General features: G+C 36.7%; 3 protein-coding genes across 3 annotated transcripts; all 3 read right to left on the minus strand.

Moving 5' to 3' along the window:
- Positions 1 to 6244: 6244 nt before the first annotated feature.
- Positions 6245 to 12077, minus strand: LOC137655370 (uncharacterized). The gene is made up of 6 exons (XM_068389262.1): positions 11762 to 12077; positions 9031 to 11657; positions 8542 to 8859; positions 7629 to 7697; positions 6562 to 6648; positions 6245 to 6349 (listed from the first exon to the last, which is right to left on the minus strand). Exons 1-6 carry the CDS (start codon positions 12075 to 12077, stop codon positions 6245 to 6247), a joined length of 3522 nt encoding a protein of 1173 aa, XP_068245363.1.
- Positions 12078 to 18748: 6671 nt separating this feature from the next.
- Positions 18749 to 19669, minus strand: LOC137655371 (uncharacterized). Its single transcript, XM_068389263.1, has one exon. It carries the CDS (start codon positions 19667 to 19669, stop codon positions 18749 to 18751), a length of 921 nt encoding a protein of 306 aa, XP_068245364.1.
- A 657-nt stretch (positions 19670 to 20326) lies between these two features.
- Positions 20327 to 22759, minus strand: LOC137655372 (uncharacterized). The gene is made up of 3 exons (XM_068389264.1): positions 22687 to 22759; positions 21899 to 22092; positions 20327 to 21325 (listed from the first exon to the last, which is right to left on the minus strand). Exons 1-3 carry the CDS (start codon positions 22757 to 22759, stop codon positions 20327 to 20329), a joined length of 1266 nt encoding a protein of 421 aa, XP_068245365.1.
- Between the last annotated feature and the right edge of the window lie 1154 nt (positions 22760 to 23913).

Consider the following 23913-nt stretch of genomic DNA (forward strand, 5'->3'; position numbering starts at 1 on the left):
GTATTTCTCCAGAGTGATGTCTAAGGATTCTCTCCGCTTCAATTGCCTGCTCATTTTGACTTGCATTCCATAAAATCAGAGAAACGTGGGCTTCAAGGAAGGTCTATTAGAGCTTAATCATCTTTACTTTTCTTTGGAGCTAACGGCAAAGTGTGCATGGGTGTGTAGAAAGGCATTTTACCTGTTCTACCCCACACTAATATATATATATATATATATATATATATATATATATATATATATATATATATATATATATATATACATATATATATATATATATATATATATATATATATATATATATATATATATATATATATATACACACACACACACACACACACACACACATATATATATATATATATATATATATATATATACATATATATATATAAATGTATACACATACATATAATTTTAAACTTACCAAACTACTTTCAAATTGAAAGATACATTTTTGAAACTCTTAACACACAATTTTGAAAGAAACAAAATGTAGCTTATTTGTTATGAATATATCCAACGTGGAGTTGAAGAAATACATAATTTCCAGTGGAAAATGAGGAAGATGCAAAACCATGGTTTTTCTTACTATGGATGAAGATATTAGAAATCTTTATTTGTAGAAAAGAAAATCAGACTTTTGATCTGCTAAAAAAAATTTCGCATATAAATCCTCTACATAAAGAAACTTATAAAATTTATCCCATGTCTTCAAATATCTTTAAGAACGCTTATGGTATATCATTTTGGAGAATTTTATAAAAATGTTAATACGCCCACTGATTAAGTTATATACAAACGACGTCTTATTATTAAAAAGAATATTAAGAACCTTTTCAAGACAGAAATTTCTGGATGTTTATCTTTATTACCTTTTGAAATAAACTATTTTTATATTTTCCAAATTCTAAGAAGCTATCAAGAATTATTGAATAGTAGTATCTGGAGATAATATATCTTTTAATTTACTTGCTATATCAAGAGGATGACTGTAGCGTAAAAGAAAATTAAGGAAAAAGAGATTATTATTATTGTTGAAAAGCTGAGAAATCAAAACAATAAAGTGAATAGCAATATAAAGAAAAGTATAAAAGATTTAGTGTGAAAATTTGGAGGTAAAATGTAACGTTGCGGATTTAAAGAGGGCGGCTGACTAGAGGTGTGGTCAGGGATTGGTTTGTTCGTAAGAAAAAAATAGGAAGTAGTTTTGGAAAGAAGTGAAGAGAGTAATGAAGGGTGGATCGAAAATGAATAGAAAGTGAAAAATTAAAATGGAAGGTTGTCTAAAGGAAAGAAGGCCAGAAAAAGGTGAGCTGAATATTTTGAAAAGTTGCTGAATATTAAGGATAACAGGGAGGTAGATATAATTGCTGTTGCACGTGTTAATGTGGCAGTAATGGGAGATGAGAATAAGAGAGATTACAAGAGAGGAATTGAAGAGAGCAATAGATGAAACGAGAGCAGGAAAACACCTGGTGTGGACAGTGTGAGGGCTGAGATGTTAAAGGAAGGGGGTGTAACTGTACTTTAATAGTTGGTGAGATTGTTTGATATATGTTTAGTTTTGTCAATGTTACCAGTGGACTGTGTGTGTATGTGTATTGTTTCACTATACAAATGTAAGGGAGATATGTATGAGTGTTGTCATTCAAAATTATATTAGTTTGTTAAGTGTGGTGGGAAAATATATGGTAGAGTATTAATTATTAGGATTAGGTATAAAACAGAGAATGCAATCTTAGAAGTACAGGGTGAGTTTAGAAGAGGTAGGGGATGTATGGATCAGATTTTTACAGTTAGGCAGATGTGAGAGGAATATTTAGAAAAAAGTAAGGAGGTGTAGATTACTTTTATCGATATTGAGAAAGCTAAATAGGGAATAGATGTGGAATGTGGTGATGTTTTACTGAAATGGTGGAAGGCTGTTGTAAACAATGAAGAGTTAAAACATAGGCATTAAAGCGTGTGTTAGGATAGGAAAATAAGTGAATAAGTGGTTTCCAGTGAGAGTGGGGCTGTGACAGGAATCTGTGATGTCGCCATGATTGTTCAATACTTTTGTTGATGGAGTTGTGAGAGAGGTGGATGATCGATTGCTTAGTCGAGGATTGAAACTAATGGATGAGAGTGATCATCCATGGGAGGTTAATCAGATGTTGTATTCAGATGATATTATATTGGTTGCATATTTGGAGAGGCTAGGTCGATTAGTGACCGAGTTTGAGAAGGTATGTTAGAGAAGGAAGTTGAGAGTTAATGTGGGCAAGAGTAAGGTTAGGAGATACAAGAGAAGGAAGAGTGGTGCTAGGTTGAATGCATGTGGAATGAAGAGTTACTTGAGGAAGTATAGTTCAAGTATGTGGGGTTTATAGTTGCTGCAAATGGTGGACAGGAAGCAGATGTACATCAGAGTTAATTTAGGATATATATTGTCGGGAGCAGTGAAAGAAGTGCTAAAGAATAGAAGGATAAGAAAAAATATAACGAGAGTTCCATATGAAAAAATGATTTTACGAACTATAATGTATGGATCAGAGTTGTGGGGAATGAAAGTGATGGAGAGACAGAAATTGAGCGTGTTTGAGATGAAGTGTCTGAGGAGTATGGCTGGTGTGTCTTGATTAGATAGGATTATGACCGAGGTAGTGAGAGTGAGAAAGGTTATAAGGAATGAATTAACAACTAGAGTGGATATGAGTGTGTTGAGGTTTAGGTCCATGTAGAGAGAATGGAAAATGGTTGTCTGCCGAAGAGGTGATGAATGCAAGAGTTGATGGGAGAAATACAAGAGGAAGGCCAAGGTTTGGAGTGATGGATGAAGTGAAGAAAGTTCTAAGGGATAGGAGGGTAGATGTGAGAGAGGCAAAAGACCATGCTAGAAATTGGAATTAATTGTGAGCGATTGTGATCCAGTTCTGGAAGGTCCTGGTGACTGCTGTGGTGGCAGCAGTAGGGGATTCAGCATATGAGGCTTCATTCGTAGTGGATGACGGGAGAAGGTGGGCTGAGACCCTAGCAGTATCAGTCAAACTGTGCTGAATCCCTTGTTATGTTTGAAGGAGAGAGGAGAAGAACCAACGCCCTTTATTATTTTTTTTTTTATGTTGGCTACCCTCAAAACTGGGGTAAGTGCCTCGGTAGATAGAGATAGAGATTATTATAATTATTATTTTTATTATTATTATTATTATTAAGTAAGCTACAAGCCTAGTTTGAAAAACTGAATGCTATAAGGCCAAGGTGTCCATCAGGGAGAATAGCCCAGTAAGGAAAGGAAATAAGAAAACACAGAGAAAAGTGCGGGAAATAAACAAACTAAGGAGATTACCTTTCACAATGCTTCTACTCAAAACAAAACTTGATGAGTAATATTACCCACAGAATTGGTTCAGCTGGCTGGTGTTTCATTTTTATGATATATGTGCCTTGTGTATGTCGACCAAAAAACTATGCTCTCTCTCTCTCTCTCTCTCTCTCTCTCTCTCTCTCTCTCTCTCTCTCTCTCTCTCTCTCTCTCTCTCTCCTTATATATATATATATATATATATATATATATATATATATATATATATATATATATATATATATATATATGTGTGTGTGTGTATATACACAGTATAAATATATATATATATATATATATATATATATATATATATATATATATATATATATATACAGTATTAATATGTGTATATATACATATATATATATATATATATATATATATATATATATATATATATATATATATATATATATATATATATATATATATATATATATATATATATATAGTATGTGCATACTCTATGTATATAACTTTTTTGTTTGTGCATGAATTTAAGCTTATATACGTGTTTGCACACGTGTATTCGCATCTATATTTCTTTCCGTGGAATTTCTCCGATGAATAATAAGAATTATTTTTTACATCAAGTTATCAACATCTAAGCTGACATTAAGAATCAGCTTACTGTGTATCTAAAAAGATCTAAATTCTTTTATATTGGTAACACAACTTAAGTCAATCACAGACCTAGAGTTACAATATAAAGAACTGACAAAAATATAATTAAAAAATAATTTCATTACACTTTAATAAATTTACAGTACTCAAACTATATACAATTAAAGTAAGTTAAAAGACATATCAAATTTTACAAGACAAAGTTGTGAAAATTAGAATTTCTTATTACTTACAATAGTCCCATTCACTAAGTTTTATAGTAAAAAGTACACTCATATTTGTAATCTGATCTGAATACGAATCTATTGTTTATTTGTAAGGGTAATTATGAGAAAAACACACATCAGGTAAGCAACTTAAAAGTTATGTAGTAGTTGTACATTTATTTCACACATAGGTAAAAGAAAATTAAAAGATTATTTGAATTATACAAAGAAACTGTTTAATAATTTCCAAAGAAATTTAAAATATAATTGAACACTAGCAAATACCATGACTATGTTTCTTTCTAATCAGCACAAAATAGTTTATTTAATGCGAGTGAAGTAGTGTAATCGAAAAATGGTGATGGATACCATATATGAGTATAATCTGAATAGTCAAATAATTTCCTGAATAAATAAGACATTTCTTTTTTAACGTTTATATCTTCTTCCTTTTCTATTCTCTTTTTTAACTGGTCAAAGATGGTTCGCCTTGTATCATATAAAGAATTATTATTGTATTCATCTTAGACCTTTAATTACCAACGTGGTTTATAGAGACTGTTTCTATTTTTTTAAATGAATTTTATCGTTATATCAACATGGTAATTAATGAAGACAATAATTCATACTCTGTTATATATGTCCTAAATTTTTGCTTTCTGTTAAACAATCCAGTATTTCATGTGTGTCTGGATAGACTAGTAATTATTCAACATAAATGACTTCTGCAAGGAATTTGACGTAGTCTCTGCTAATACCGTATAATATGCGACTTAAAAATTGGATAAAAAGCCCTAGCATGGCAAGAGGGTCTGCCCCTCTCTTTTATTCTTCTGTACTTCTCTTTCTCGCTTTTTCCTAATTCTTTCCCATCCCGAGTTCCTGCCTTCAGGCTATAAACTGGATCGTATCTAGGGGTGCTCTTCCTTTCCCCATATTCGCCACGTCTATATCCTTATCTTTATTATTATTAGTATAGTGTAAATTCCCTTAGTTACATTACAGGTGATAACTAAAAAGTATTCAACTAAGAACTTTATTTCATTGGTATGGGGAAAAGTTCTGACTGCAAGACTGTTCATTGGTTCAAGTGTCATTATGGACCTTGAATTTTGACATTTTGAAATTCTAAATTAAATGTTGATTAATGTGCGGCAATTCCGTTTTGATGATGCATAATTTATACAAGGATACTCATCGTTGCTTCACTTCATTAGGGTACCGATCACCAATGCAGTAATTCTTGAATCTTCAGATTAATATAATTTTTAATGGAACTTTTTCAAAAGACACTCCACATACTGTATTTATCTTAGAATTATCTTGAAAGTGCGTGTTAAAATGGCAGAATGTATCTTATTCTCTGATAGAAGGAAAGAAAAGGTTCATCACTTGTCCTGATATTTCTTGCAAATGCTCTTTTTTGATTTATTACAATGACAAGATTTCTCTGCCTGAAAACTTTAAATTAATCAATCAATCAATCTCCTTTTATCATGAAAGTAATTTGGATTCAAATATGTGAAAGATGACTATCTTAATGATAATCTTTTAATATTTCTATAGAACCCTAAAATACACTATTTTTTTTCTCTGTTGTAAATGTGATATATATATATATATATATATATATATATATATATATATATATATATATATATATATATATATATATATATATATATATATATATATATATACACACACACACACACACACACACACACACACACACACACACATATATATATATATATATATATATATATATATATATATATATATATATATATATATATATATATATAAAACAAAGTATGAATATATTTAACTTAATTATAAACATACAAACCTAAAGGACACGGTAATCTTATAAATAAATGCATTTCATTATTCCTTCCCATTGATGATAGACATTGTTCAAGTCGCACAATTCTGATACCCCCCAAAAATGTTTTGTTGTCATAGCTTTCATTTTAAAATGATTACCAAAAGAAACTCTTCAGAATACTCAACCATGAGAAGATTTGGCAAGTGTTCAACCGGCAAAGCTGTCTTTCTACCATTCATATTCACCGTAAGTGTCATTCTTGCCATTCAAAGGTTTTTCCGAAGTCTTAAACTGAATGGCAATGATGAAGTAAGTCGTCACTGTGCTCACAATCTGGGAAAATGACATTAAGGGACTTTAATATCAATGTACCTTGTCATGCTGGACTTGTAACATACTATGGGTTGTTCAGAAAAAGTCAATGTACCTCATTTTGTTGGAAATATAACATTATGGCTTGGTCAAAAAATAAGTCAATATACCTAATGATGTTGGACTTGTAACATATTTAGCTTGTTTACAGAAAAATATGAACAAATACTCACAGACAATAAGCAACCTCTTCCCAGGTGGAACAAGTTGTAAGGGGCAAATCCCAAGTCCTTCTCTAGATGCCTGATGACCATCTCTATCTGAAGAGTTAAAGATAGATTTTATGGTTGAATTATTGTGAAAAGGGTTTTACTTCGTCTGCTGCATCGCAAGATATCATAATAATCGTTTAGTTTATTGTCATGGTGAAACTGTGTAACATAGACTCGAAGTCTTGTACAGTTTTATTGTTTAACCGCTTAAATAATTATTTACCTAATTTCTTTAAATATACAATTTCGGGATATGTCTTACATTATCGGTTGTCTGAATATCTTTTTAATGTATTTGTGCATAGAATCTATAGCTTATGACACTCACAAACATTTACAATTCCTATGTGTTTGATAAGTAACGTCCATGTATTATATCCGATTGTATTTTTATACTTCTTTTCATGCCAGAGATTGGTTGTTTAGAGGAGTGGACCGCATTTTAACTTTAACATCACCATTAACTTACATAGATGGAACTGTAACTGCTTTGGCAAGTTATTGCGTGGAAACATTCTTTCTAGGTAAGATTTATAATATAACATATTCACTACACATTTATATATCCTTCTTTTTAATTGAATAAATGTTTCTCTTGATCACGTTTGAGAATATTTTCTCTATCAGTATGTAAGAATTTCACTTCATGACAGGCCTCAGACTGGGGTTAGTCATTGTGTTTTCAATATCCCTTTTGAGTAGTTTTCATTTGATATTTTTTTGGGGTGGGGGGGGGGGGGTGGGCTCAAGTTAGAATCTCCAGATGGATTCACAAAAAGTTTAGCATTATATGCAATAAGCGTTTGTATTCATAAAGTTTGATAGGATTTGTAGTTTTCAAAATATATTATATGCTCATGCAAAGACTTGTGAAGATAGATGTTTTCTCATAATACATAACCAATCAGATATTAGGAATTGATATTTTGTAATTACAAATACGATTGAATGCTTTATGACAAGTTTAGATGTAGCAATTGATACAAACAATAGTCGTATATGTGTTAGTCTATGTATATAGTTCTTACCTCTGAGGAAAATTTCACGGATTGACGTTGCATATCAAAGCGAAGAAGTTTCCTGAGCCAAGATTTTCTCTAAAACGAAAAGATATAAAATCTAAAAGTAAATATGGTATAGTTTTAATAGCTAATTCTAGATAAGAAAAAAAGCATAGATATAATGTTCTAATTTTTTATGGATCAAAGAATGAAATTAGAATAACAACATTCAAGTATGAAGAACTTGATAATTTTACTATCTTAAAATAGTATACACACAGACACAGACACACACACACACACACATATATATATATATATATATATATATATATATATATATATATATATATATATATGTATATATACAGTATATATATATATACACACACACACACACACACACATATATATATATATATATATATATATATATATATATATATATATATCTATATATATACATATATATATATTGTTAACCGTTTTCTTGAAAGGCATTGCCACCAGCAAATTATGTAGACGGAGCCTTATTTCTATCACTGCTCATCACCCTTTTGCCTTTGGGAGGGGATTTACATCAAGTGTTGTGTAATGAAAGTAATACTTGGTGATAATTTCCAAGCTTTATTCAACACAATAGCAAACTACTATATCTGTAACAAAGAAAGACAACAATGAATATCAGCATAAATGCGCATGTTAACACAAACACATAACTTATGAAAATCATGCTATAAAATATTAACATAGGAAGAACAAAACAATATAAATACTCAAACATTGACAGTAAGAAACAGCTAAGACCAACTGATATCATCACATTCTCCCCTCCTAGAAAATTCAACTTTAATCAAAAGAAATATATTGGTTTAATCCCATCCATGGCGATCAGGCGGCCTTGACACACGAGTGGACCTTCTTATCTCAGTGGGCTCACTGGATTCATAACAATCACGGTTATCATGAGTTTATGTATCCTGCACTTCAGTTGTTTCTGGGACTCCGTCTCTCCTGATGGTTCAACATGGTGTACAGGAGACGTTGCACCTGCAGGACTTGGGGCTAAGTCACGGGTAGACACAGCTGATTCTCTACCGTCTGGATATTTGACATTTACATACATCGAGTTTGTATCTATGAGTTGAACCTCTTCAGTTAACGGTTCATGTTTGCTAGATCTAACATGCCGTCGCAATAGTACAGGTCCAGGAGTCAAAAGCCATGACGGTAATGTACTTCCAAGACTAGAGCGTCGCTGAAACCTGAAAAAACGTTCATGAGGTGTCTCATTAGTTGCTGTACATAAGAGCGACCTAACTGAGTGCAAAGCCTCAGGAAGTACTATCTCCCAGTGTTGAGTCTTCAAGCCATGAATTTCGAGTACTAAACAAATAGATTTTCAAATAATACCATTATATCTCTCAACCTGGCCGTTGCCCATCGGATGATAAGGTGTCGTTCTGTTGGTTGCAACCCCCTTCTGAGAAAGGTACAGTTTCAGTTCTTGGGACATGAAAGAAGCACCTTGATCTGAATGAATGAAACTAGGCATTCCACAAAGGATAAAGATAGATTCAAGACATTTGATCACTGTTTTCGAATTCATGTTTGGACAGGGAAACACAACGGGGAAACGTGAATACTCGTCAACAACCGTAAGAATGTACTTATTACTCGTGGTAGAGGGCAAAGGCCCCTTGAAATCAATGCTAAGACGTTCCATTGGCTGGGTGGCCTTTATGAGGACTCCTTTTCCTGGACGATGGAATTTTGGTTTTTGTTGGGCACAAATTCTACAAGAAGCACACACTCTTTTCACGTCATCTGTTGAAAATGGGAGGTTTTTGGATCGCACAAAGTGCAAAAGGCGAGTGACGCCAGGATGGCAGAGGTTCTCATGGATGTCAGTGAGACTTGACATAGAGGAAGTAGAACAACAATAGGCACGAGTCAGGGTGTCCGGTGCAATATTCTGTTTCCCCGGACGATACTGTATAATATAGCTGTAGGATGCCAGCTCCAACCTCCACTCTTGTATCTTGTTGTTCTTTATTTTAGTTTGCTTCCTGCTGTCTAACATGAACATCACCGATATTTGATCAGTAATCAGACTAAAATGTCGTCTCGCTAAGAAATGGCTCCACTTGCGAACCGCTTCAATAATAGCTGTGGCCTTTTTTTCCACTGCTGAATAATGCAACTCGCTACCTTGGAGCGTTCTCAGCATAAAAGCTACTGGGCGGCCACCCTGATTCAAGACTGCGGAGACAGCAACTTCCGAAGCATCACACTCTACAAGAAAAGGAAGACTCTCATCCACAGCCCGCAGTGGAACATCCATAAGTTGTTTTTTTAAAGAATTGAAAGCAGCTAGTGCTGGCACGCTCAGTGGAGAAGTTTTTGTGTTCACTAAGGGATGTATCGTGTCAGAAAAACCAGGGATCCATTTGGCATAATAGACAAACAATCCTTGAGCTATTCGCAGAGAGCCCGTATTTGTGGGAGGCGGTAATTCTTGAAGGGGATGTAATCTGTCTCGGTCAGGCTTTATAACATTATTCCCGACACAATACCTTAGAACATTGATTGTAGGAAAAGAAATAACCGATTTCCCTTCATTGAGGGTAAGGTTCTGTTTCCGAACCACCTCCAAGAAGTTTTGAACGTTTTCATCATGTTCAGCCTGAGATGCTCCACCTACAGTGATATTGTCTAGGTATGGAAAAGTTTCTTTGAGCTTCTCATCCTCAACTAGTTTGTCCATAGCTCTTTGGAATGCAGCTACACCATTCGTCACACCAAATGGAATCCTACAAAATTGAAACAATTTCCCTGCACCTTCAAAAGCAGTGTACTTCCTCTCACTCTCTTTAATTCTGATTTGGTGATATGCACTCTTCAATTCAAATGTGGAAAACACCTTATATTTAGCAAGGTCATGTACCATATCCTCTATCCTCGGGAGGGGATTAGCATCTAGTTCTGTGTGTTGGTTAATGGTCTGGGAATAATTACAAAGTCTCTTTTTATGCCTGTCAAGTGGATCTTTGACTACTACAACCTGTGCCTTGCAAGGGGATATACTTGGTTCGATGATACCTTCAGATAGTAAATGTGAAATTTGGTCTTTTACAAACAGCTGGTCATCTTGACTATAGCGTCTGGATTTGACTGCAATGGGTTTACACTGTTGAGGTAAGTTCGGAAACAATGACGGTTCATCGATGTCAGCTGTCGCTAGTAAACAAACAGGTTTGGCGCCAGTTATCTTCAAACTTGGTCTTTTCCCTTCATATTGAAAACTCACGCTATAGTGTTGCTTTTGGAAATCATAACCCAAGATGACATCACAACACAAATCCTTCAGGACCCCTAGGTGTATACAGGGATATCTCTGATCAAGGTGAACCAAGTCTGCTATGACAAATCCAGGGGAACTAGCATTGAACGATTTTGATACCATTGAGACCGCTGAGCTTGCAGGGACTACTGTCAGTTTTAGTCTCTGCTCTACTTCCTCACATATAAAACTATCTGAGCTACAAGAATCAACTAGTGCCTTCAATGAGTGGCCATTTACAGTGATGTTTGTAGCTGTATGTGAAGGATTATTTTGATAAGTGGCATTTATTGTAAGCAAAGTGGGATTACACAATGTAGCAGTGGTACTACCTGAAATTTTCGATTTACAGACTTTTGCAAAATGGTCTGTTTTACCGCATTTGTTGCAAGTGGCAGTACGTGTGGGACAACTCACTCTACCTGTACTGTGAAGTGCATTACCACAAAAATAACATTTTCTCTTTGATAAGTAGGCAGCGGCAACAGCTGAACCTCCCGGTGAACTTCCTTCAGCTCCCTCTTGCTTTGGATGTTGCTGCTGGTCACCGGTTGGCTGTGCCTGCCGCTCTGGAACTAAAGCAGCAGTATGAGGAACAGGTGGCAATGCATATGCGTCGGCACTGCGCTGGGCAAGATCCAACGTACGAGCTTGACTGTGTGCAGTTTCCAGATTCCGTGACTTATTCTCTAGTAACCACTGACGAATAAATACTGAGGGAATACCATTGATAAATGCATCACGTACAACTCTTGCCGATATTGTTCTGCTGTGACTGGCTGGAAGTTGCAGTCTTTGCTAAGTTTATGTAACTCACGCAGAAATTCATCAATGGATTCTCCTGATTGTTGTTGTCGCGTCGCTAAAATATGTCTAGCAAAAATCTCATTTGGCAACTTGACATAAACACTATCCAGTTTAGCGATTGTACTCTCAAAAGTACTACAGTCTTCGATCAGTTCATATACACTCGAGGACACACAATTCACTAATGCCCTCAACTTGTCTGGTGCAGCATCTCCACTTTCTTCTATGAAATTAGTGAATGTTCTATGCCAGTTCTTCCACTCTTTGGCTGCATTGGACGAGCTGGGATCCGTGTCCAGTCTGGATGGCTTCAGTAACTTAGCCATGATGAGTATGTGTTGAATAAATTGTAATGAAAGTAATACTTGGTGATAATTTCCAAGCTTTATTCAACACATTAGCAAACTACCGTATATGTAACAAAGGAAGACAACAATGAATATCAACATAAATGCACATGTTAATACAAACACATAACTTATGAAAATCATGCTATAAAACACTAACATAGGAAGAACAAAACAATAAACAAAACAATATATATACTCAAACATTGACAGTACGAAACAGCTATGACCAACTGATATTATCACATGTTGATAATATAATATATAATGTAATATATCAGCTGTCATCTGAACTTATAAATGGAAACATTATTAAAGGATACGAAGAATAGCTTTCTTCTCCTCACTACTTTCGGTATATTGATTAACTTACCACCATTATCAGCAGTTTTCCCAAAATAGTTATTACCAAAATGAAATGTATTAGTTCCCTTTAGAAGTTAAACCCCCATTAGAATTTATGTCTGCTGTATACTGTATTGTTTTTACGTTGCACAGAGAATTTCACAGAGCAGAAATATTACTACAATAGTGTATCATGCTCTCTTCCAATGTATTTCACTAGACAGCACTGTAGTAACAGTATTGACCAATTAATATGATCTATGTACAATACACAAAGTATAGGCATCTGCACAGTATAGAATAATGTTTAGAATGAAGATGGAAGTTCATAATATGAAAACAAATATAGAGTGCCTTTGTATATGTAAACTGGACTCATAAACTTAAGATTAGCTAACAAGCGTAAAGTTTACTAACAATCCCAATAATCTTCTCATTATCTCTCTGATTACTGCGGCATTACTTTAAAATTAACAGCCATATACTCAACATCATAAAATTCTAATGAAATTTTCATTTGAAATTATACTACGTATTATCATACAATGCAAGAGAAATGAGAAAAATGTCAACTTTAATATCCATTGTATTGGTACTACCAAAATAAATCTTAATAGATCATGGAAAGCACATGCACTTTTTTAGTATGTTGGTTATTAGGAAGAATACCAGGAGCAAATATACTTATGGACGTTCTTATTATATATTTTTTTTTAAATAACCTCAGTGGTAAACCAAATTAAAAGGTTATAATGAACGTCTGGTGCTTTACCTTCAAGACGAGAGAATCCGGCGAGCAAATGACGATTATTACTTTGAATATAATCTGAAAGGTGACGAAAATCATTGGCCATGGCACATTGAGGATAAGAACCATGTAGAGATAAACAATAGCTATCAAGGTATAGTTGATAAGTACACAGATTACAGGGCCACCACAATATATCATCAAACTTTCTATGATTCTGTCTGTTGTGACAAGCAATTGACAGACTTGGTCAACATCTGTCACTTCTGGAAGATTATGAATAGAGTTCCATGTATCAGTAGATCCAGTATCTGAACCAAGCAACTCACAGATATTTCTTTTCCTCCTGATAATCGAGCTGGAAGAAATTCTGGAAGGCTTAGAATATGAGATATTCTTTCCGACACCTCCTGCCTCCTGAAGCATGATTACCCAGTATCTGTAAATGGCAGTCATTTCATCGTCGAGTTTCAGAGCCAATGTTTTTGAGACGGAGCAAATTAGTCCGTAGGTAGAAAGCAGACTACTCATAGGCAAAATCAGAAACAGGAAACTCATGCCAATCATCATTGCTAAAAAAGGCGGATTCTCGGAATAATCATTTTGCCAAACTATCAAAATCAATATGACCGAGGTGAGAAATTCAAAGGACAATGCAATATTCACTGGCAAGAAATGAGTTTGAGATAGCTTTGTATCAGTCGAGATGTAATCAAAAGCCAACTGCATTGCTTTTGCTAAATGTTTTTTATTAATGATAAAAAAGATATGGGAGATAGTCCCTACAGTTGGAATCACGGTGAAGATTGTGCTTGCCAGCACGGATTGCACGTCTCCCTTTTCATAAGAAACGCAATATAGGCAAACGCATGCAGATGCCAAACATGTCAGTAACAGAAAATAAGACCAAAGTGCGAAGAAATGATCCTCTTTGAAAATTACATATTTAGTTCTGCCTTGAAAAATACTGCTGTTGGATATGTTAGGTTTCCACTTTGCTCTGAAATTGCAATTCGTTGGGATTTTATAAGGGAAACCACCATAAAACCGTAAGCATTTCAATATGAAGATTACTGGGGGACACATCTCGTCCTTCTGCTACGAATGTTAGTTAGAAATATAGTTTTCCCTCTGAAGATGGGATCTATAACTGAACAGTAGTCAAACAAAACTAAACTTTAGACATTGGTTGTGATAGCTGACTGTTATGTTTCATATGCTGCTTCGGTGTACGATGATCTGCATTATTTTTTTTATGCCACAGAACTGATGAACAAAGACGAAATAATCAGATGGCGCGGCGTTTCTGCTGCTATCGTCGGATTATTGAAAGCGACTGCAGACCTACTTGAAAAAACCATCGTAAACAATATTAAGTGTAATGGATTTACTTCCCTCTTTGCCAGCATTAATCTAAGAAAGTAAGAAAATATTTATCCAATCGATAATGTAATAATGGAGAATTGTGTGTGAGTAAATAAATGCGTTTAAGCTATAGAACAGATATTAAAATATTGATTTTGTTCTTGAAGATGATCAACAACAAATATTGATATGACGGGCCATTATATCTTCGAGAGCATAATAAATTTGCACAACCATGCTGTTTTTCATCAAAATGACAGAAGATGGAGCAATTGTAATTGTTTAACTAAAGTAATTGACTAATGATGTATACAGTATATCTTCTAACAAGTATTCGCCATTGTATGATGGCTGATACATGACATGAAACAAAATTATTTTGGTAAGATTCCTGAAAGTTTATTTTGCACTCGTTGATATTTCAATGAATTATATATCTTTTCTCTACATGAGAAATTGCATATCATTAGTTTTCTTTATTGAATATGAATTTTTATACTCCAATTATCATAAATTTTTCCATTATTATTACTAGAAAAAATAGAACGATTAATCTATAACAATAAACAAATTTCAATCCTCTGTGTGATAGGAACTTTCAATAATATTAAATTTTTCTTATATGTTCTCAAATAATTACCAAGTGATGTGAATTGAAACTTATTTACTATCCTATATTTCTCCATCAGATATATGTTTTATCAATAAAAAATGTGAAAGAATAAATATATAAAGTATCGCCATGGTAAGTCTAAATTTAATAACACAATCCGCCGAAATCAACGAGAGCCGCTTATTTTTGAATGCACGCTTAGTAATTTTGTAATTTTTCACATATTTTAACACAAATTTGGATAAATTACACTCAGCATTAGTTAAACAGGTTATTATAAACTTTTTTTGAATACCTGAATTTACCAGAAACATGGAATTAATAAAACCCGATATGTGAAAACTTATTGGGAGGTGAAAGAACAGCCTGCAGCTGCCTGGCGGGAAAATAATCCCTTCTGACTGTCAGTTTTTTAATTTCGTAATATACTTCGGCCTATTCCTTTCAGTTTAAATAGTCTTGCATTGTCTCTCTTCGTAATATTTTGCTTAGTATTTTCCCTCATTCCTGTTCCTCACCTGATATCTATCTATCTTCCTCGATATCCCTTCTTTCATATATAGGATATCTGTACCACGATTCCTTGTTTTGTACCTTACGTCTTGAGGTGCGACACTTCTATCATTATATGTTCTTCAATCTTTGATTTGAAGTGCCATACTTCTAGTATTAGATGTTCTTTACCCTTTATTTTGAGGTGCCATACATCTAGCATTAGATGTTCTTTGACCTATGTTTTGAAATTCTATTTTTCTACCATTAGAGGTTGTTTGACTTCTGTTTCGAGGTGCCATATTTTCGCCATTTGATTTTATTTGACATTTATTTTAAGGTGCTATATTTCTAGCATGAGATGCTCTTTGATTACTGTTTTGAAGTTTCATACTTCCTAGTATTAAATGTTCTTCCAACTCTGATTTCAGATACCAACATCCTAGAATTATATTTTCTTTGACCTGTGTTTTTAGGTGCCATAATTGTAGCATTTAATGTTCTTTAATCTCTGATTTGAAGTGCTATACTTATAGCATTAGATGTTCTTTGAGCTCTTTTTTGAGGTGCCATACAACTATCATTAGATGTTCTTGACCTATCTTTTGAGGTTACATATTTCTAACATTAGATATTGTTTGACTTCTGTTTTGAGTTGCCATATTTTTGTCATTAGATTTTCTTTGACATATGTTTTGATGTGCTATATTTCAGCAGTAGATGTTCTTTGACCACTGTTTTGAAGTGCCATACTTCTAGCATTAAATATCCTTTGACCTTTGTTTTCAGTTGCCACATTTCTAGCATTAGATCTTCTTTGACATCTTTTTTGAGGTGTCAATCGTCTATCATTAGATGTTCTATCATCTCTGATTTGAAGTGTCATCCTTATAGCATTTGATGTTCTTTGACCTCTGTTTTGAGGTGTTATACATCTAGTATTAGATATTCTTTGACCTATCTTTTGAGGTTCATTATTTCTAGCAATAGATGTTATTTGACTTCTGTTTCTTTTCCATTTGATTTTCTTTGAAATCAGTTTTGAGGTGCTATATTTTTAGCATTAGATGTTCTTTGACCACTGCTTTAAAGTTCCATACTTCCTAGCATTAAATGTTCTTCCACCTCTGTTTTCAGGTACCAACATTCTAGAATTAAATTTTCTTTGACCTGTGTTTTAGGATCCATAATTGTAGCATTTAATGTTCTTTAATCTCTGATTCGAAGTGCCATACTTTTAGCATTAGATGTTCTTTGAGATCTTTTTTGAGGTGCCATACAGCTAACATTAGATGTTCTTGACCTATCTTTTGAGGTTACATATTTCTAGCATTAGAGGTTGTTTGACTTCTGTTTTGAGGTGCCATATTTTTGTCATTTGGTTTTCTTTGACATCTGTTTTAATGTGCTATATTTCAGCAGTAGATGTTCTTTGACCACTCTTTTGAAGTGCCATACTTCTAGCATTAGATGTTCTTTGACCTCTATGAGGTCTGTGTCTTCTTCAATTGCACAAAAAATTGGCTTATTGAGAAAGTCTTTTAAGATATTCGGTGATCAATCTATTCTGAAGAAGTGTTTTAATTCTTTTATTCTACCTTGTTTTGAGTATTGTTCTCCTGTCTGGTCTTCAGCTGCTGATTCTCATCTTAATTTGTTGGACAGAAACTTACGGTCTATTAAATTTCTTATTCCTGATCTAGATATTAATCTCCGGCACCGTCGTTCAATTAGTTCCTTATGCATGTTGCATAAGATTTTTCATAACTCTGACCATCCTTTACATTCAGATCTCCCCGGACAATTCTATCCTGTTCGTAATACTAGGCAGGCAGTTAACTCTAATAGCCAGGCCTTTTCCATCATAAGACTCAATACTACGCAGTACTCTAGAAGTTTTATTCCAGCTGTTACCAAGTTGTGGAATGATCTTCCTAATCGGGTTGTTGAATCAGTAGAACTTCAAAAGTTCAAAGTTGGAGCAAATGCTTTTTTGTTGACCAGGCGGACATGAGTCTTTTTATAGTTTATATATGACATATTTGTTTTTGACGTTGTTAATAGTTTATATATGACATATCTGTTATGACATTGTTACTTTTTTTAGAATGATTTACTGTTAATTTGTTCTCTTCAGTTATTTATTTCCTTATTTCCTTTCCTCACTGGGCTATTTTTCCCTATTGGAGCCCCTGGGCTTATAGCATCTTGCTTTTCCAATTAGGGTTGTAGCTTGGATAGTAATAATAATAATAATAACAATATGCACATGGCAGTAAGAAAAGCAGTGGTGACACATTTAATTACATTGTTGCCACGATTCATAATGAAAAAGTGGTCTTACAGTAAGTGTAATGGGAAAAGATAAATGGAAATAAACATCCTTCTTCTACAAAATAATAATAAAGCAAATATATATTAATGTTCATATACTGTACGTAACGTAAATAATATACAGCATAACATTAGATATCTATATACCTCCCTCCCCCTTTACATTCGTAGCAGTATCTCGGGCGGAACGGTAATTTCTCTGAGCTAGTCGAGGTGAATGACGAGGGACATTGGAGGGTTCAGATGACGGCTCTCTTTCCTGGCCAGAACAAGGGGACACAGAGTCTTGGGGAAAGGTGTCATCACTTATATTAGCCACTGGGAGTAAATGTCGTCGGTTTCAAAACCATACACGACCACTTGGAAGGCGTACTTCATGCTTTCTGGACAATCCGCAGCCCATCACGATACAATACTTGTCCATTCGAAGTGTCGTTGCGTCCTGTATCCTGACTCGTTGGCCGATGGTGAGCTTGGGTAGATGGCGGGCATGAGAGTTGTAAAGGCTCACGGCCTAGTCGGTTTGGGCAGTAGTGCGGCGGTTGTAATCTTCGGTCTTAGTTTGCCACTCCTCTTTGAATAATCTGGGCTGGGCTGGAACACAAGTGCGGAAAGGATGGCCATAAAGAATCTGCGCAGGGGAGCGTCCAGCAGGGTTCGGTGTATTCCGAAGCTCCATCAGTCCCCTAACAAAGGCTTCACAATTTATGTTCCCGGATGGGGCGGTCTTAAGGATAAGGTGTTTAACAGCTTTCATGGCAGTTTCTGTGTGTCCATTAGACTGAGGGTAATGTGGAGATGTGATGATGTGATGAACTCCCCAGCGGTCAGCAAATTGCTTGAAGTCGTGGCTGGAAAATGGGGGTCCTCCATCAGTTCGTAAGCGGAGTGGAACACCAACCTCGGGGAAGAAAACACAGAATATTCTTGTAACTCTGGCTGTAGTTGTGTCATGTCCACAGGGAACTCCACAGGCCAGCCTGAAAGTCTATCAGCAATAATAAGGAAGGGTTTTCCTGCTACGTGGAAGAAGTCAGCCGACACACTTTCAAAGGTCCGGGATGGGTGGTCGTCACACATGTAAAGTTTCTGTTGCTGACTAGGGAGAAGCTGTTGGCAGGCCTCATAGCTTTCTACTTTTCTCTTAATATCTGCATTGAAGTCTGGCCAGAATACTGTCTGCATTGCACGACGTCGAGTAGCTTCAGTCTCTCGGTGGCTGTTGTGGAGTCGATCCAAGGTGCGTCGATGGAGGGCTGCAGGGATGACGATCCGGGGTCCATACAATACCAACTCTCCATCCGCGTAAAGGTTGTCCCACAGCTTCCAATACGGGAGGGCAGAAGCGTGGAGATCATAGTGGTTGGTTGGAAAGCAGTTGGATACATAGTGAACGAGACGACAGTCATCTTGATCCTGAGATGCGGCCATGCGGATTTCTTGTAGAGACTTATCCTCTTCGATGATGGCTCCTGTTGCCTGGTCGTCACTAGAAGTGGCGGTGCTGGCAATGATACGCCTGAAATATGCAATGGAAGTAGTGCAATCTACTTCATCTTCAGGCATGGGGCGACTGGTTGTGGAGTGAGACAGGGCGTCTGGTATGCAAAGTTGTTTCCCTGCCCGCCATACTGGAGTGATGAAGATGTAGGGGCCACTTTCATCTTGAGACATTGAAGGCGTGGATTCTCAATAGCATCCAGAGTGTAGTGATTGAGAATCAGTATCAAGGGACGATGATTAGTCATTAAGGTGAAATGTTGAAGTCCGGACAAGTATAGGCAGCACTTAGCTATAGCCCAAGTGACTGCAAGTAGCTCCAGCTCTATGTTGGCGTAACGAGTCTCAATATCTGTAAGGAAACGAGAGCCACACTGGACGAGAGGCATCTGACCTCAGCCGTTATCTTGAAGTAGGGCATAGCTGAGACCATACAAGGGTGAGGCATTTGTTTACAGAACTACAGGTGAGGCAGGATTGAATGGTGCTAGGACAAGAAGTGAAGTCTGAGCTGTCTTGACTTTCTTAAATGCTCGCTCATGGTCAGGCGTCCAGACGAATGAGCATTTGGGCTCATAAGCGGGCGTAGGGACTGTGCTGCTGCTGTGATGTCGGGAGTGAAGTCAGCAAGTTGATTGACAAGACCCATAAACGACCTGACATCTGTGACATTAGATGGTGTAAGAAAGTCCGTATAGCTGATACCTTGTCAGGGTCTGCTGCAATACCATCGGATGATAAGACATAACCGCAAAAGTTAACTTTAGGGATGGCTACAGTGACCTTGTCCTTGTTGAGGGTGATGCCATATTGACGACACCTGGTCAGCATCTAGTGCACGTGTTGTAGGTGGGAAGGGAGATCCTCGTCGGAAAGGAGGATATCATCTAAAACCTTCACACAGTTGGGAACACCTTGTAGTGCCATATCTCCACTGAGGCAGTATGCATTACCTGTTGCTGAAAATTCCATTGGGACGCAACAGTGCTGGATTATTCCGTACGGAGTTATAAATGTAGTTAGTTGGTGGTCCTCTTCTGCCAACTCCATTTGCCAATTGCCATGTAGGGCATCCGCTGTGGTGAAGTACTTCACAGTAGGAGAAATGTTGTGGACAGCATCATAGGACGCTGGTGATGGGTGTGTAGGTCGGGCTACCCGAGAATTTAGATGGGTGTGATCCACAGTGATGCGCACACCTTTGTCCTTGGGTACCAAGACCATGGGATGGCACCATTCAGAGGGATTGTCGCTTGCTGGTCTGATGATTCCTAGTTGCACCAAGGAGTCAAGTTCTTCTTTCACTTGATCTCTGAGAGCAAACGGAATGGGCCTGGGCGTATGGACAGTGAAGGGTGTAGCGCCGGGTTTCAGGTGAATCCTCATTGGAGGGCCTGCTATTTTCTTTAGTGGTTGGGTTTGTAGATCCTTCTTGGATATGAGGACGTCGCTGAAGTGCTGAAGAAAATAGTCCTTAATAGCTGCAGGTGACGTCATGGTGGTGGCATGAAACTGAGTACATCTGTTAACATGTGTTACCTTAAGGATAGGCTCCGGGAAGTCCGATGACACTATGGCAAGGGCTCTGCAATGTTCACGAGAAAGGAGGAGAGTCTGGATACCCTCATGAACATATACGGTTGCTGAACAAGACTTGTTGCCAAGATGAAGTTTTGCCTCGAAGTATCCTACAGCCGGTGTCTGTGGGGATACATCTGCTGTCACGACGTCTGTCATGGGTGGAGGTTCAAAGCGTGTCCTGGGTATGCAGAGTGCATCCAAATGTATGGTGCCAATCACTGTGATGTCTGCTCCTGTATCAGGGATTAGCTGGATATGTGATGATATATCGCCAAATGACAGAGAGACAGTGACTGGTGTGGGGGACTCACTACCCGAGTTATCACCCACGAAACGGCAGCTGGTGTTTGACTTAGTAATAGGAGGTGAAGCTGTATACACAGTTTGACTTTTCTTGGTAGTCATACACATCTTCTCAAAATGTCCCTGTTTCTTGCAGCTATTGCACTGAGCTTCCTTACCAGGGCATTTCTGAGTGCGGGGCCAATGACCTGTTCGTCCACAGTTATTGCACGATGCACCAGTGGCTGGGCATTGTCCGGAATCGTGTTTGCGAGAGCAATATTGACAAGGGTCACTGTTATGTGACTGGTGAGAACGTTGATCAGGAGATCAGTGAGAAGTCCTCTTCTGCAGACGCCGGTTCTTCTTGTATGTAGATACTGTGTTGACTTGGCTAGGGGAAGATGCAATAGATGATGCAGTTACACATGTAGATTCGTAGGAGTGACAGCATGTCACAAACTCTGTGAGGGTAGATGAGGGTTGGAGGGCAATAAGGCGTTGTATTAACTCTTCATCTCTCACACCCATCAAAATTACCATCTGCAATTGCCGTTCAGTGCAAGAGGTGGGGTTGCCAGTGCATAAGTCCACTTCATCAGCGAGATCCTTGATGCGTGCGTAGTAGTCTGTAAATGATTCTCCGACAGCCTGGTTACAGGACAACAATTCCCTGCGTCGTACGGCTTCATTTCTAAGGCTGCGAAAGTGCTTCTGCAGTGTATCCAACACCTCTGTAAGGGAAAGTGTTGTGTTGGGAGGGATGCCCAGTGTATGCATAAGCAGGTGCTGGATTTCCAGGGAGATGCAGCTTCTCAGGTGAATCAGCTGGGAAGTTTGATGTAATCTATCAAGTCCAACTAATGCTGCATAATTCTCAAAACAGAGTCTCCATTGGCGAAACGCTTGATATGTTGCATCTTTTTTCAAGAAAGGTGGCGGATGAATTGTAGGCTTGCTAGAAGTTGTAGGTGTATGCACTGAGAAGCCAGGGGTTGGGGGAACAGGTGTAACAGGAGGTGCAATTATTGGGTTAGGTTGCTGGGGTTGAATGCCGCAATCTGTCCTGATAGCAAGGAGAAAAGGGACATGAACCGCTGGTTGTCTTCCTGTCTTCATTGCTCCATCTGTAGTCTGAAGGTCTGCTCCTCTTCTCGTCACCGGTCTTGTTCTTGCATCCTGGAAGTCTGTAGAAAATGGATGAGGTGAAGTACAGTATATCCTTATTGTGGTCTCCTGACCTATTAGGAGTCAGGGGAGGAGGGAGAGTGGTGCGGTATCTTCATTAGCAGTGGGAATGTGCACAGGTACTTCGTCTGTCATCAGACCCTCCATTTGATCCTCTGCCTGATCCTCTGTCTGATCCATTAAATCAATTAGCTGTTCCTCTTGCTGAGCCATATTGAGTTTAGTGTCGTAAGAGAGCTTAAAATCTATAGAGAGCCAGAAAATATCCAAATCGCTGTGTGTGAGCGAAAGATAGCACTTTGGATGGTTAAAAATTACAATGTTTGTCAGTGAGCTTGTGAAATAAGCAGCAGTTAGGTGAGATGAGCGAGTGTGTGTTGCAATCAGAGGGGAGGCGGGTGGGGTGAGCGTGCCTCTGGGCAAGGACACTAACATAATACAACACAGCAATGTACCACACTGACACTCCAACCCTGTACTGCACAAACATTGTATTATTCTTAAGAGACACTGTAGTTAAAATCTTGAGTCACTGTAAGGGATTCAATGTGTGAGACGAGAAGTGAACAGCAATGGCAGTCATCGTCTTGGAATTCATAGCATCCGGTTACTCACTGCGCCATATGTGTCTTACTGCCACATATATCCAAGCGATAAATGGAATGGAGGGTGACAAGTTAAACAAGTAGGTTCTTTAAAATCTTGTATAATGACGAAAAACGGACATGAATGTGACAGCAGCGGGAAGCAGGTCCATGCTTGTAGATACAGTGACCACTGAACAACGACTGACTACTATATGCACATGGCAGTAAGAAAAGCAGTGGTGACACATATAATTACATTGTTGTCACGATGCATAATGAAAAAGTGGTCTTACAGTAAGTGTAATAGGAAAAGATAAATGGAAATAAACATCCTTCTTCTACAAAATAATAATAAAGCAAATGTACATTAATGTTCATAAACTGTACGTAATGTAAATAATATACAGCATAACATTAGATATCTATACAATGTATATATATATATATATATATATATATATATATATATATATATATATATATATATATATATATATATATATATATATATATATATATATATATATATATATATATATATATATATCCTTGTTCGACATATTCCTCGTGGCTATTTAACTTGGCTTCATCTGCACAATTAGGGCAAAACCATATAAATTTTTCGATAACTTTTTCTCTGATTTTTACGTCGGCAAAGACACTTTTTTTTTTTTTTTGTGGTAGAACCTCACACAGCATTCACATCCCATCCAGTTCCCCCGCCACCAAAGATCCTCGTAAAACTTGTGTTCCTTCGTGATAATAACTAAAGGAATTTAA

The sequence above is a fragment of the Palaemon carinicauda genome, chromosome 16 (genome assembly GCF_036898095.1).
Source record: "Palaemon carinicauda isolate YSFRI2023 chromosome 16, ASM3689809v2, whole genome shotgun sequence".
Classification (NCBI taxonomy): domain Eukaryota; kingdom Metazoa; phylum Arthropoda; class Malacostraca; order Decapoda; family Palaemonidae; genus Palaemon; species Palaemon carinicauda.